Raw genomic sequence first — 15,402 nt, 5'->3', positions numbered from 1 at the left:
TGAGATATTACTATTATTTAGAGACTTAAAAAACAACACAACAATTTGTAATTGTTTACATGCATTTTAAAATACTTAGTTTGTAATTGCTATTTTTGCAGTGATTTGTTACTGTTGGTTGGCTTTGGATGCGGTTTGCTTGGTTGGTTGGCCAGCGATTTTCCAATAAAATGAAATTGCATTTGATGATGCCAGGATGTTTTTTTTTTTTGCAATCATTCTGATATTTTCGCCCTCACCCATTAAGTTTTCCCATGCTGTTCTCCTTCACCCCTGCCATTTATAGAAAATTGAATAAAAGTGTTGCTGGCATTGCGACAAACTGCTGGACGAATGAGCGCGTGATTGGAGGCGATTTGTAGAAAAGTGAAAGCCGGCCAACCAGGATCCACGACCCAGGACCCAGGTCCTTGCGAAGGAAGTGATTAGTGTAGCACTGCTCGGCGGTTTCCTTGCGTGAGTCGCGGCATCGTGGGAGCCACGGGAACAAAGCAAACACGGCGCAGCGGAGAAATCCAATTTGTAATGGCTAGCTGGCCAAGTAGTAGCCTTTGATTTCATTGTTTCAACGGGTTAGCGCTCACACACACACAGACAGACAAACTTACACCTTTTAAGGACTTTTGTAAACATTTTCCACATATTGTGCTGCAAATCGAAAAAAGAAAATCCGAAAAAAGTTTATCCAAACCAAGATGCATTCGACCAAGATTAAAGAGGGCGATGACAGAGTGAGTTGGCCATTCTATTGCCAGTCATATGTGTTGGCCATTAAACGGGGTCAACTAATTTGAATGCCATCGTTTAGGAGGAGATGGAGCTAAATCAAATCTGGCGAGGATGTCGTAAAATCCAGGGCGCCATTTTTCGTTATAACTTTGACATCTGCGCCGACCTAAAGCAGCATGATCCCTGCTGCAGTGGCTTCGTGTCCGGTGAGCACATCCTTCGAATGTATTGCCCTCTTTTATTGCGCCCTTTTTACGACCTAACCCATCTTCTCCAGAGCCCATTTTCACCGCCGTGCTGGGCAAGTATCGCAAGGTGGCCGGCATGTCCGAGTCGGAACTCCGGGATGTCACTGACTATTTCCAAATTCGAGATGGACGCGTGGCGTATCGTCAGTTCTGCAAGGTCGTGTGCAGCGAAAGTACGTTGATTTTTAGTCAAATAAAATCTTTAATATAACTATTAACCATTTAATTAAAGCACTCCATAAGACCGCCAAAAGTGATCTAGCTACGGGACTGGAGTGGAACGATCCCTGGCATGTGAATGTTGTACCCCAGCCGGAGGATCGACGACGTCTCTGCCTGATCCTGCTCAAGATAGCCCAACTATGCAATATTCCGCTCATGCCATACTTTCAGGACTACGAACTGGTGATTGATTTGCTTAATCCTATACCCACCATATTAAAAATCCATTCAATTTATTTGTAGATTGCGCAAAATGTTGGAGTTGTTACCGTTGCGCACTTTTCTCGTGTGCTGCACTTCATGAAGATACCACTTTCGGAGTCAGATTTTCTGCTCCTTCTCAGACGCTATATGAAGGATGGATACCTGGTCAACTATGTGGCTTTCCTTAAGCACATCGATAATATTATAGCATACCTGGGCGAGCATCATCTGCTGGACAACTCGCATGTAAGTGCTAACTTCAATGATAAGGAATTCGCGCATATATTGGAATGTGTACCGTATGTAGGATATTATCAAGGACTTCCCTGGACGTTTAGTGGACCTAGAACTTTCCCAACTGCCAGCTATTGATGGCTGCAAGGCAGTGCATCCAATCTTTCCTGATGCCTGCAGTACACCCAAAAAGAATCGAAATCAGTGCGACATTCTGTTCTGCATTCAGAACTACGTCTACAAGAGCCAAGTGCGCACCTCCGAGTTCCTGGAGTGCTATGATAGCCTAAATGTGGGCAGCATCACCAAGAATCAATTTGAGCGCGGTCTGTCCAACATGGGAGTGGGAAAATATCTGACCCAGAGGGAAATGTCCATCCTGCTGGAACGCTACACTGATCCCGTGGATATCAATCGAGTGCGTTGGCGCAATTTCGCTGATGAGATCGATACAGGTGAAGAGTGAACCCTATATGCACTAAATTCTCTAAACACGGTTCTTTGTTTTTAGTATTCACCATTAAGAACCTGGAGAAGATGCCACAGTGTGTGGTGGAATCGCCACTTCGTCACATCCAGGAGTTGCCCAGACCTGGTGCCGTGCCCTGGGAGTCTGTGTCGGCGAATGTTCGTGATATGTGTGAGGATGCCATGGCCAAGATTAAGATACGCATCCGCAATCGTCGCCTCTATCTGCATCCATTCTTCCGAAGCTACGATAAGTAAGTTTACCGATCTTAAATGAAGATTGAACTATTTGGCGTTTCCTTTCCAGACTCAACAGTGGACATGTGCGCTGCAATATTACCAAGCAGATCTTCCGCACCAATGGCATCCTTCTGTCCGATCCGGAGCAGGACTCTGTGCTGAGTCGATATGGAAATGAGCTGGGCTTTTGCTACACCAAGTTTTTGGATGACGTCGATCCGGCGGAGTATGCCATGCCAGCGCTGGTCACAAAGCAGCAACTGGTGGAGTGTCCACCGTTTGCGAGAGACAATTTGGATCCCGAGGATATCAGCGAGGAGGTCATCGTGCGCATCCTTACGAACGCCAAGCGACAGGCTGTGGTCAAGAGCGTGGCCGTCATCGAGTTCATGAAGGACTACGATCGCCATCGCGAGGGCGAGATCCTTGAATCGGACTTCAAGCGAGCCCTGGATAACTCAAGTGTAATCATCAAGGAAGAGGAAGCTAACATCTTGTGCAACATGTGAGTTACTCGTTACTTTATATTTATATTTTATTTTTATCCTTTTAACATGACCAGCTTCCGTTCACCGAATCGCGTGTCCTGCATTCGCTATCGCGATTTCTGCAAGGCCCTCGACGAGATCTTCATCCAACTGGACACGAACATGGGTGACCAGGTGGTGACCGCCGTGCCCCTACTCCACCTGCCCAATCTGGACTGCGTCGACTGCTTCCTGAGCTTTGACGAGCGAACCATCTGCTCGCAGGCCCTAATGAAGTTGGCCCGCAAGCCGGACGAGATCTCCAATCTGAGCCAGGTGTTCAAAGACTTCGATCGCGAACAGTGCGGCTCGATCACGCAGAATCAATTCCTGCGCGGCATCACGGTGCGCGACATGCATGTAATGCTGAGCAGCCGCGAGTTCCAAGCGATCTGCAAGTGCTTCGGCGTGAAGAAGGGCATGTGCATGGAGTTCAACTACCGGGAGTTCCTGAAAATCCTCGACGTGCTCTTTGCCACCGGCCAAATGAAGCGCAACTACTAAGAGTGGCGCGAAAACTAACCCTCTCCAAATTCCAAGTGTATTCCGTTTCATTTGTCCAAATTTTTGAATGTTATCAGTAAAATAAAAAACAATTGATGGACTCTTTTTAATTTAGGTTTCTTTAATGTAATGTTCGCTTTAAAACTGATCTCCTATCATTCAATTAAGTTAGGTTGTAATTTCGCTTGAGAATGTTTAATTTTTTTAAGGGGGAAAATCCACGCTTCCATGTATTGATTTCCTCGAAATGCTACCTAAATTGCCCGTCCAGCGCACATTCGGCATTTATGTATATTAATGCCATTCATTCAGCTTGACGGTCGGACGATTTCATAAAGATTTTCATATAGCTATAGTAGTGTATACATAGATAGATTTCATTTAACAATTCGCATTCTTGCAGTGGTCTATACAATTGTGGGTGTGTACGTAGAGAGTGTGGCTTTCGATTTTTATTAAAATATAAATCTCTTCCCTTTCAGAAGTGTACATAAATATAGATGTATTATGTATTATGTATGTATATATGTAGTCTATGAGCGTAATACACATATCTGGAAAACAAAAACTAATCTCGTTTCCGCTTTCTCTGCTCGGTACTAGTATTATGTAATATGGTGGTTTTGTTTGTTGTAGGTTGTTTCTTGTCCTGTCTTGTCGTATATCGTATATCGAATATCGTATATAGTTTTTCTCAATCGAACGGGAAGAAGGCAACCCGATGTGCCAGCCAGTCAACGCTTGCTTCTTTTTTGTTTGTTGGTTCTATAATTATTATTACATATTACAGTTAATTCATAATTAAAGTTAAACAAATACTTATACTCTATTGTATTGTGTAATATATGAAACATTTTAGTTGTATTTTGTTTTGTAAGTATTTTTGTTTGATTTCTTCTGTGTTCTTTTTCTATCTTTCCTATCTCTCCGACATCCTGTGCTCTACTGACGCGTTAAACAATTACCTCGCATAATGTATGGGACTACATTAGAAAAACAAATTAGTTTCGACACACGGACAACGTGAGCATTGCACAGCATTTAGTTTGGCAAATGTTGTTTGCCACGTTTCCCTGCAATGTTGTCTTGTGGTTTTGCACGGGTTGAAGGGTTGTTTGGTGGGCGGTTGGTTGGTTGTTTGGTTGGTTGGTTTGTCGGCTTAATGAGCGTGTGGCTATGAAAAATTAGCCACTTGCTGAAAAATTACATGTGTATGCCTAACTATGTGTGTGTATCTATATTTGTGTTGTTTTTTTTTTTTTTGTTGTTTTGCTTTGTGGTTTTGCCTTGTATGGTATAAATGATGCTTTTTATCTGCGTATGATGCTGTAGTTGGAATGGTGCTACACATCAAGTGTGTAAAGGTGTGTTAAGGTTGCTGATGTTGATATTATTGCTCCCAGCCAGCCAGTCTATTCATTTCCATTTTTCCTCATTTCTTTCATACAGATATATACAACGGCGTATGTATATATGTGGTTACCCATTGCAGAGATGTGTGTTGCTTCTTGTAGTAATGCTGCAATGAAATAATCAACATTAATTAACTGACAACAAAGCATCGATGATGGCTAAAAACTCACCATAACAAACTAAACTAGGTAAAATTCAAATAGTTTGCAGTTATCCGGAGAATGCGAGATACCCAATATGCCCGCCCACGCCCCCTGCCCCCTTTTTAGTAGGGCTGGTGCCGCTGCTGGCGTCCACCGCCTCCGCGCTGCTTGCCACCGTTAAAACCGCCACCGCCGCCTGTTGTGGAAACGTTTGGAAAGTGTGCAAGGCATTAGTCAGTTAAATTCTTCGAATCGAGAGTATCAGATTAAATCAGGCAAAAAGAAAGACATGCTCAACATCTGCGGGTAGGAAAGGAGAGGGGTTCATCTATAGATATCTTTAACTACGCCAAACGACTTGGGTTTTCTTTTTTTTCTTTGTAAATTTTGACCAATTCTAGTGGGGGGCAGCACAGCATAGCAAAATAAAGTAAAAAACATAAGTCAAGAAAAGCCAATGGAGGAAGGATATAAACCAAAAACGATGAAACTGCTTTACAAACATAATTTAAATCATTGCGAATAGTAGACTACACTATGTAGTTTTTATTAATAGGAGGAATGAGGGCTCAATTCGTTGGTTACAGATAGTTTTTTTTTGTTTTTACTAGGCGCTTCTTAGTGTTAATACCTTTGGGGCCGCCGCCGCCGCGGGGTCCACCGCGACCACCGCCCATATTTCCACCACCGCCTCCGCCGTAGCCGTTACCCTCAAAGCCGCCGCCGTAACCGTAGCCGTCTTTTGGTTGCAATGGCATTTCGTGGTGCAATCAATCACACACACAGCATGCGCAGATTGGTTCGTACAGAAAATTGATGAAAACACAAACAAAGCTTATCTTATAAAATGGTGTAAAACGGCACGAACTAAAATAAGATGGATCTAATTGGTACTGCCAACTACTTTAGCCTAAATTATTGCTAGGAATTATGAGCCAAGTGGTCACGACTTGGTTGGAATTGTTGAATTCTTACATTTACTAACATGTTATCAAAGTAAATTTACAACGTTTAATGGCACAAAATCTGATAAAATATTTGATTACAATACACTTTACAAGAACTGGCTAGTTGGCAGGACTTTCGGTCGAGTGGAACTATCAATTACTTGGATCGGGGGGAATTGTATTCTTTTACTTTTTCGCTTGGTCAAAATTTGTGCCGCCCAGTTTTGGACGACGCCGACGAGCCGAGGGGAGACAATTCAAATGGCACATACCGAGCGAGCTGGAAAGGAATCACCTGCTCCGGATCCGGAGGAGATTGTGGTTGGTGTTGGGTGAGAGATCAGGGGTGGGGGGTTGTGGACGGAAACTGAAATACACACAAAATTGTTGTCTGGTTTTTTGTTTTTTTTTTTTTCGTTTTTCTTTTATTTGCTCATTTTTCTTGTTTGTGGATTTTGATTATAAGATTGATGGTTAAAATGTTGCTCTAACATGTGTAGTTGTCGATTGTTGTAGCTGTTGGTTGCTGGTACACAATAAAAATTTAAAAAACAATTTTCGCGCGCTTTCCTCTTGCAAATGTCGAGGAAAATGGCGCAAGGCGGCGCTCACACATACATGCGGTTCTCGTTTGGATTGGTTGTTATTTTCGCTTTGTTATATATAATTATATAATATAACTCTGGTTGTTGTCTCAGATTTTGGTTAGTTGTCGACCGGACGCGACTCGACTTATTAACATGTTTCACAATCTATTGCAATGGATTTTTCAATTCAAATCAATTCATTCGATTTCTCATTTCCTTACAGCACTCGTTATGCATTTATGTTTTTTAATTTTTACCTCATTTTCCACACAACAATTTCAGCATTTCAATTTGTTAAAATTAATTACTTTGTAAACGTTCGATTGAATATATTCGGTAAATAATTTTGTAAGGTTTTTGCCAAATATATTTGTGATTTCATTTGCTGCTCTTGTGTGTGTGTATTTTGAATGTCTCACCTCAGCAAAAAGTAATAAAATGATCATTTTAAATTTTCTTTTAAATCAGTCCCATTGAAGGATCTTAGGGAATTATAAGGCTGGTCAAGGGGGAAGGGGAGGGGGATGAGGATGCGGAGTAGTCTGTCGCGAATATATTATTATTTTGCGTGTCATAAAAAACGTTTTGCGAAAAACAAAAACAAATGCAAATAGTCAACAAATTTTACTTTATACTCGAGTTAATATAATGATTATAATAATTACTCTTCGTGTTCATTGTTGTTGTTGTTGTAGCTGTTGTTAAAAACAAGAAAACTGGATTTGTAGCTTAAGAATTGTCTCAGAATCGGTTTGACAATATTTTAATTCATTCATTACTTTAGTGGTTCCATTATATTATCATTTCATATTTCTTCTTTTTTTTTTAGAGTTTTTCAATGCATTTTACTAAAAACAAATATTAATTACGCTAAGTTACTTGTAAATATATACGTTTTAAATGTAATAGAAAAAGGAAGATTTAAGTAAAAAATGAAAAACGTTACAGTTAAGTGAAAAGTTAACACTGTTGGTGCGGTTTTGCATGGCGGATCGCTCGATTGCTCGATCTCTGGTCGCTTGGTTGCTTGATTGCCTGATTGATTGCTTTGTTTGGATGTCGGTGGATAGTAGATGGATATAGTGGCTCTACTGGTGTTGTTCTCACCAATGACCCTCGGTCACCGGTTGTATCGGTTACCGGGTCGGCCGGGCAATCGGTTAACCGCTTGCGAGAAGCTTGGACAAGACAAAGGCGCGCAGCTTGCGATCGTTTTTGGATATTCGCTTTTGGGTGGTTGGTGGCTGTGTTTTGAGTTGAACTCTCATTGGGGTTTCTTTTACTTATGTTTTGGGTTCGTTTAGTTTGATTTCTTTTTTTCGTTTTTGTGAGGCGAAACATCGGAAAATTCGGTATTACAATCATATAATCGTATATAAATATGTTCAAAAATCATAGTTAAGAAAGTAATATTACATAATTGCGGGTACAAATGCAGGGAGCGGGAACCGAAACACCCGATCTGCGTACTTGGCGTATATTATTCAACAGATCTAACTCGGTGTTTAAGCTACAGCTCCCCGCACTTTTTTTTGTGGTCTGGTTTGTTAGTTTTAGAATTTCAAGTTGTAGTTGTAGAGTAGTAACGGAATAGGAAATTATAAAGACTAAGAATATATTGTTATTAGGGTTTTAATGTAAAGTGGGGGCACAAAATTATTGCTATATAATTGTATGGTAAGTATATGTAAAGGTATACAAAAATTTTGTTTATATCAAAAAAATTTGTTTACACATTTAAACATCATAATAATCGGTATAATAGTTAATAAAAATATAGCATAAAATGTATATAAAAACTTTTCTTTCTGGGATAACTTTAATATAAATGTCAATAAATTTTTTTCTTATCTTGCCTAGATTTTTTTTGTTTAGTTTTCTTTGTATACAGACAACTTGCTAAAAACATTGAGAAACATGCAATTTCTTTGTAAAACAATTTACTCAAAGTTTATGATTAAAGGTGTATGTAAATGTACAAATGTATATATAATTGGTATACAGTCAAATTGTCGACGCACATTGACAACATTTGATAGGATAATTATTAGCAAAAAGTTCATTTCAAGGTTCTGCTTAATTTCAAATTCAAAGATATACGAATTATACGAAGTATTTATATATACATTTGCGAATAGCAATGCTTGTGTATGTGTGATTTGTTAGTGTTGCTCGACTTAACTTTTAAAAACCATAAGAAAAAATTATATATGTATATATGCTTGAATTAAAATTACTAAAATTGACGAAGTGTGTTTTTATGATTCGTTTTTTTTTTTGTTTGTTGGAAAAGTTGCATTTTTGTACTGCTACAATTAAGATGTTGTTGATGTTGCTATTGCAGTTGTAATTACTTGTCGTTGTTCAGTAAGTTAGTTAGTTGTTTGTTTTTAGTTCTTTATCCTGGAATCAACGTATGAACATGCAGAATGCCGCAATGCGCTCGCGGTGCAACTGAAGCAAGCCTCAAAAATGGATTGCTTCGGACATTACGTTACGTTTCGGTCAAGAAAGTGCAGCGGAAATGCAAATAAAGCAAATAAAAGAACGATCTAACGAATGAGGCGCGGGGGGAGGGGTGCTGCTGCAGTGGTTCCACCGGAATGATAATATCCCGGATACACTGCACTGACTTTTTTGGACCCCCCCGAGGCCTTCAGATCTTTTCAGAGCTTCTGGTTGTTGTGCTCTTGTCGTATTGTAGTTGTTTTTACAAGGATTTGCCTTAAAATAATACTATCAAAAATAGTACCATAGTTAAATGTTACGTTTTATGTATAAATATATAACATTTGTATATATTTGATATAAATATATATGGTAGGTATATTGACGTATGGTGCATACGAAAACATATGCATTGCAAAGAACGTGAATATCATCCCGTTGCCGGAATAATAATATGTATCTAAAAATATATTTATATGCTATATATAAGGTATATATATATTTAAATAGACATTGAATCAAAGCTTTGATTACGCGTTTCGTGTGTTTTGTTTGTTGTTTGTTGTCGTTTCTGTTCTGGTTGCTTGTTGTTTAGTGTTTTGTTAAACAAAACAAAAGGTGAAACTATTTAAATAACTATTTTATGGGATTGCTGGGGGGAAAGTGGTTGTGTGTGTGTGTGGTGTAGGTGTTTGTGTGTTTCAACAGATTTTGGTTTCAGTGTGTTCAAACAATAACAGTTTAGTTAACAATTAAAAAAGGCACAAGTTGCAATTGCGCAAAAGGCCAAAAACACTGGCGTTTCACACAGTTTCACATAATTGGCACATGCTCCTCTCTTGTGTTTCATGTTTCTTTGTTTGTTGTTATGTCTGGGGTTTCTGTTCTTCTGGTTGTTTGTTTGCTGCCCTTGCGTTTGAGGTATTTGTCATCTTTGGAAAGTCTGTTGAAGGCAACCAAGTTGTTGTTCTGGTTGTTTGTTGGTTGGTCCGGTCTGGTGGTCGCATATTAATGGCAGGATGGTAGCATTATATATGCCTCGACTTGAACGTCACGTCTACTCTTCTCATCGCTCCTTCTCACTCTTTTAACAACACATCTTTTTTTTTACACACGCTTCGTCAGTTTTATGTTTAAATGCTACTCAACTAATAATTGGTAATTAAATGTTTCGTTTAAATGAACTCTCGTTTAAAAGGTACGCTTTAAAATTTTAAACATCAATTATATGCCTTTAAAATTATACGTAGTTTTATATATATAATAAGATAGATATAAATGTGTTTATAAAAATTGCGATTTTGCTTGTTATATTAAATGATGAAAATTGTCTGTCAAAATACACATTCTCTTTTTTCAATATAAAATGAACGATTAGATTAAAATTTACATGTTAGCATTAAAGAAATGTTTCTTGTTTTCTCTCTTTCAAATCTACAATTTTTAAAAGTTTTCTTGTTTTTAGCGACGTTGCTTTCGTAGTTGTTGTTCTTTCTTGTTGTTGTTTTTGATGTTGTTGTTCTTTGACATCATATACCAACATGATTTATATGCAAATATGCATAAAGACAATGCATGCGGTATATAAGCATATATAAATAAATATATATATATATATATATATATATATATATATATATATTACTATATATCGAAATGCAGCTAAACTTTTGTTTTTGTTTTTCTCTCAGTTTTGTTTGAATGGGAAACACAACAACGTGGAAATTTTGGATCAGATCAGGTCTATGGCAAAAATTAGGTTTTTTATGTTCTGCGGTTGTTGTTGTTTGCTTTGTTTGATTATTTTTTTCTGATTTTGTTGCTGACCAGCTCTATGCGGCTGAGCTCTACTTAGAACTGCTGATAGTTGTTGCTATTGTTCTTGTTTTGATGGTAATTACTCGACGTGTTGTTATTGTAATAATTGTTTTGAGCACTACTTTGTTGTTTGTTGTATTTACCATAACCGTAGTCATATCCATTATAGTAGCCGCCGGCATAGTAGTCGCCATAGCCACCGGCACCATATCCGCCGTAGCCGCCGCCATAGCCGCCGTATGATCCCTGTCCGTCCCACTGGTTGTTGTAGCCTATGGGATGGTGTGAAATATATAGTTTAAAGCCGGTTTCCATGAGAAGCAATGAAGCACTGCTTCGTCAGCGTCTGTACTAACCACCGCGTCCTCCGTAGCCACCGCGTCCGCCGCGCATACCGCCGCGTGGGCCACCACGCATACCGCCCATCATCTGGTTCTCCGGCTTGGGCGTCGCACGCTTAACATCGACCTCCTTGCCGGCGATCTTCTGCTTGGGCGTCTTCAGCAGATCCGTCACCACCTGCTCTGAATCGAAGGTGATGAAGCAGAATCCCTTGCGCTGCGACTTTTGCTTGTCGAATGGCATCTCCACCTCGACGATCTTTAAACAAAAATAATTTAGGTAAGTCATTATTGGCAAATTCAAAACCGTCTACCGCTTTAGGGTTACTCACGTTGCCAAACTGTCCAAAGTAGGTCTTAATCTCCTCGTCGCTGATCTCTGTGGTGAGGCCACCGACAAAGATCTTGCCGTGCCTGGCCTTGGCCTTCTTGGGATCGACCTTCTTGCTGTTGATTATGTGCTCCTCCACGGCGCTGACCTTTTCAATGGCCTCAGTGTTTGTAAACACGATGAAGGCGAATCCTCGGGATCGACCGGTCTGGGGATCTGTCTTGACATTGATGCTCTCGATTTCGCCATATTTGCCGAAGTGATCGCGGAGTTCCTCTGAAATAATAGAAAAACGCTTGTTAGCATTTGTTTTTTTAGTTTTAGTTTTTTACTTACTCTCAGTCGTTTCCCAGCTCAGACCACCGACAAACAGTTTCCTGCGAAAGTTTAAAGATTAATTGGTTAGTTTGATGGTATCTTAAAACATTTCAATATCGATTTAGGGAAATATTTGGGGGGGGGAAGGGAAAATCAGGCACGAAAAATAGGTTGTGTTTGATGCGCGAGGCAAATACTTTCTTGATTTACTTTAAATTTTTTTTCTCTTACTGATTTTCGTATTGGCTGCAAAAGAATTTGATGACTGGGCAAGAATACAAAACGAATAAAAAAAACTCACCAAATTTGAAGTGAAAAATTGCTTTAGTTACTGTATTGCAATCAAAGAATTGATCGGATAGTGTCAAAAAACTTGCAAACTCGGAATGAGCGAAAGAGTTCGAGGAGCGAGCGAGCGATCGATCGAGAGACACAAAACGAGCGAAAGATATAGATATATAGTATATAGTATATATGCAAGAGTGAATTATTAAATTTTTGTTTTGGGTATGCTTAAGATTCTTTGTTTGTACAAATAACAATTAACAATTAGTCTTTATTCAATAGGATGAGAAAAATAATGCAAACATTTTTATGCTGGATTGTGGTTAGTTTTACTTGCTTTATTTGGCTGTTTATTTTATTTTATTTTATTTTTTCATATAAAAAGGAATGTTGAAAAAATATGCATAGACACTTATAGTTTACTATGATGTACGTTACTCTCATTGATTTCTGGACTTTTTGGAAAGATATCTCATCGTTCTCGGCGGATTCCCGGCAAATTTGGAACAGTCTCATCACACGGCGGCGGAATTTCGATTGCAATTTAGTGATTGTGCTTCTTTATTGTGGCAATTCGTTACGTTACATTCGTTCATTGTGTTTCTTTCTTCGGGCGATATATAATGTATAGTTTCTGAGCTTCATAAAACAAAACGAAAAAACTGCGAGTCTCTTTTTCACTCGGTCTCTCTCTGTCTCCGATTACTTGGTACTTTTTTGTCTTTCTTTTTTTTTTAGGTAATTTAGAAGTTATACGTTAAGAGATACAATACAATATATACTCATTTACATATGGATCCAATTTTAAATCGAGATAATTTCTTGATAATTTTGTGTGTCGATAGTTCTATATATTGGCTGACTGACTGATTGATTGTTTTAGTTTTAGATAGATAAATACCATCAGCATCAGTATCGGCGGAGCGGAGACTTTTGGAGACTGGAGTGTGGAGAGGGTTGCGTATCCTCCAAGTATAAGTCCGCCGGATCCGAATCCGTAAACGTTTGCCGGGGGCAGGAATACGAATCCAAATCCATATCCGAATCCATATCCGTATCCGTCTTGAGCATAGCTTAAAACCCTGACCTGGGCCATTTCACTTCTCTCAAAACCTGCCGGAGAGGAACAAGGTTAGTTCGCTCACAAGACAACAGGATAAGCTATGATTTTCGATTTAATTTCTCCATTCCGTTCTTTTTCCTTTACGGGGGATTCTCTGCATCTGGTTCGTCAGCGCTGGTTTCGTATTATCGTTTAAATGTACAGTATCGTGTGACTTAAGATTAAACTTAGATATAAAATGATCATAAAGGATGGGCAAATGAAGTGTACACTAGACCTAAAAACCAAAACGCAGGGAGCAAACAAGAGGACCATTCTACTTGATAATCATCATCTCATCTCTCTGCTTTAATCCATCAAAATTATTTATCATTTATAATTTACATTAAATGTTCGTTAAATTAATTTTTTGGCGCCTTGGCAACTCCAAACGACGCCGGCTGACGCTCTCTGAGAGTGAGAGCGCGCAAAAGAGATGGCGAGCGAACGAAGCCGGCAAGCAAAAGAGAATAAGTGAAAACTGCAAAACACGCACACACCTACAGAACAGCGGGCGTTAGGTTGGTATGTATGACTGTATGCAGCCGCCATTTTGGGTACAAAACTGGAAGAGCACAAAATAACAACGAATAGCCGAACCAAAGAGTAATGCGAATTAAAAAGAATACCCTGACAAATACAAACATAACTTTTTCCAACGTTTTTTTTCGTCACATTTTTTGCAAGTGAAAGGCAACCGTATGTTTTTGTGCTCGTATGCGTCACAGTGTGTGTGTGGGGCAACGTGGGAAACAAACATAACCTCACAAAGGGGAGAAAATGTGCTCCAAACTTAAGAAAACTCTGGTTTTCATTACGGAAAGTGCGTGTGTGTGGAGGGGAAAACGTTAAAAATTTTCCATGTCTCCCGAAACTGTGATGATGCATTTCGGCCCGAAGATTCTATTAATATGACTGAAGTACAGTCGCACCGATACCTCTCACACACACATAAACACACTCCGACGCACGAGCGCAAGCGAGAGAGAACACAAAAGGGGTCAGACTTCCCCCGCAGAACCCCGTAAAACCCAATGAAACTCAACCAACGACGTTAGCTTCGCATTTACGTAACAGAGTAGGCAATATACACTATATAGAAGCAGAGATTCTATAGGGGGCACATGATCATCGGCTGCCCGTTGCAAAAATAAAATAGAGCAAAAAAAAAAAAACGTATCCGCCGGATAATGAACATACCTGTCGTCGTCCCGCTGGCCGGATGCAGCCGATTGGTTGTCCGAACTGCCGTTGGTCGAGCCGGCGGCGCCCGCATCACCATTTTCAGATCCCGGACCGTCGGCAGTCACGTCCTTGGTGAAATCCTCGCCGTTAATTTCTGTATCCACTTGCTTGTTCTCGGCCATCTTGTGCGTTTTCAATTGATTTACTAATTTCGGTGGCTAGGCAGTACGATATTCGTTTTTTACGCAGAGCCGGAGATTTTTATACACACTCGCCAAAAAGTCGCGCGTACGAATGAAATGACGACCGGAAAATGACAAATGCAAACGGCAGCGTGTGTATATGGGTGCGGCGTTGCCACCTTGATGTTTTGCCAGTCAAGTCGATTTGGTATTATTTCAATAAATACTTGTATTGTATTCGCTTTCTCCACCTGTGGATTATTAGCTGTACATTTGCCAAGGACTAAATTGTGATTTTCAATACGATACCAGATCAAATAAGCCAATTCATGGGGCTAAATGGGCGCGTGCCCTGTCTGTTTGCAGTATGGCAGCTCTGATTTATACAATGTACACACACCTATGAAGAGAAAATGAAATAAATACCAAAAATAGTATACAAATATATTAAAGCCCAGTTTACACTATGTACAAGTTACCCGATTATTTAAATTATTTTAGTTGTATTAACGTTATAAATATTAAGTATTTTAAATATATTTATAATTTTATAAATAAAAGAAATGCAATGTTCAATTTGTACTATATGTTGGGTACAGAAAGAACATTTACAAACAAAGCATTGTTTTAAATCGAATTTGCATATTCACTTCTTATAGGCTGAAACATCAACAATATTTTAAAACATTTAATTGATTTATATCCAATTTTTATTTAAATTTTATAAATTTTCTTATATATGTTTTTCGTATTTCCCCACCGGTAATAATTTAAATATATTAAAGTTTTTATATTTATGCTTGTTTTTATGTATATATGTAAAGAATGTTCTTTGATGAGCTTACTTAAACTTCGCTAAAATAAACTTAAGTTTTATAGAACTATTTAAAAGAATCTTAGCTCCCCTACAATAGAAAGCTGAATTA

General features: G+C 39.1%; 2 protein-coding genes across 3 annotated transcripts; one reads left to right on the top strand and one right to left on the bottom strand.

Moving 5' to 3' along the window:
* The first annotated feature begins 558 nt into the window (after positions 1-558).
* LOC6606507 lies at positions 559-3,476 on the top strand. Its single transcript, XM_002031272.2, has 9 exons — positions 559-731; positions 809-935; positions 1,007-1,150; positions 1,210-1,382; positions 1,443-1,649; positions 1,711-2,092; positions 2,149-2,359; positions 2,413-2,850; positions 2,908-3,476. Exons 1-9 carry the CDS (start codon positions 696-698, stop codon positions 3,374-3,376), a joined length of 2,187 nt encoding a protein of 728 aa, XP_002031308.1. The 5' UTR covers positions 559-695; the 3' UTR covers positions 3,377-3,476.
* A 1,290-nt stretch (positions 3,477-4,766) lies between these two features.
* Positions 4,767-14,670, bottom strand: LOC6606506 (RNA-binding protein squid). Of its 2 annotated transcripts, XM_002031271.2 has the most exons (8): positions 14,310-14,670; positions 11,741-11,781; positions 11,406-11,680; positions 11,089-11,332; positions 10,876-11,004; positions 5,564-5,671; positions 4,960-5,128; positions 4,767-4,895 (listed from the first exon to the last, which is right to left on the bottom strand). In XM_002031271.2, the coding sequence occupies exons 1-7, from the start codon at positions 14,474-14,476 to the stop codon at positions 5,055-5,057; spliced, it is 1,038 nt and encodes a 345-aa protein (XP_002031307.1). In that variant the 5' UTR covers positions 14,477-14,670; the 3' UTR covers positions 4,767-4,895; positions 4,960-5,054. The 2 variants fall into 2 exon arrangements, with proteins under 2 accessions (XP_002031307.1, XP_032579087.1); XM_032723196.1 differs by lacking the exon at positions 5,564-5,671 and having other exon boundaries at positions 14,310-14,655.
* Between the last annotated feature and the right edge of the window lie 732 nt (positions 14,671-15,402).

This window comes from Drosophila sechellia, chromosome 3R (assembly GCF_004382195.2).
Source record: "Drosophila sechellia strain sech25 chromosome 3R, ASM438219v1, whole genome shotgun sequence".
Lineage (NCBI taxonomy): Eukaryota > Metazoa > Arthropoda > Insecta > Diptera > Drosophilidae > Drosophila > Drosophila sechellia.
The sequence above is the reverse complement of the archived record's forward strand: the minus strand, read 5'-3'. Positions and strand labels throughout refer to the sequence as shown.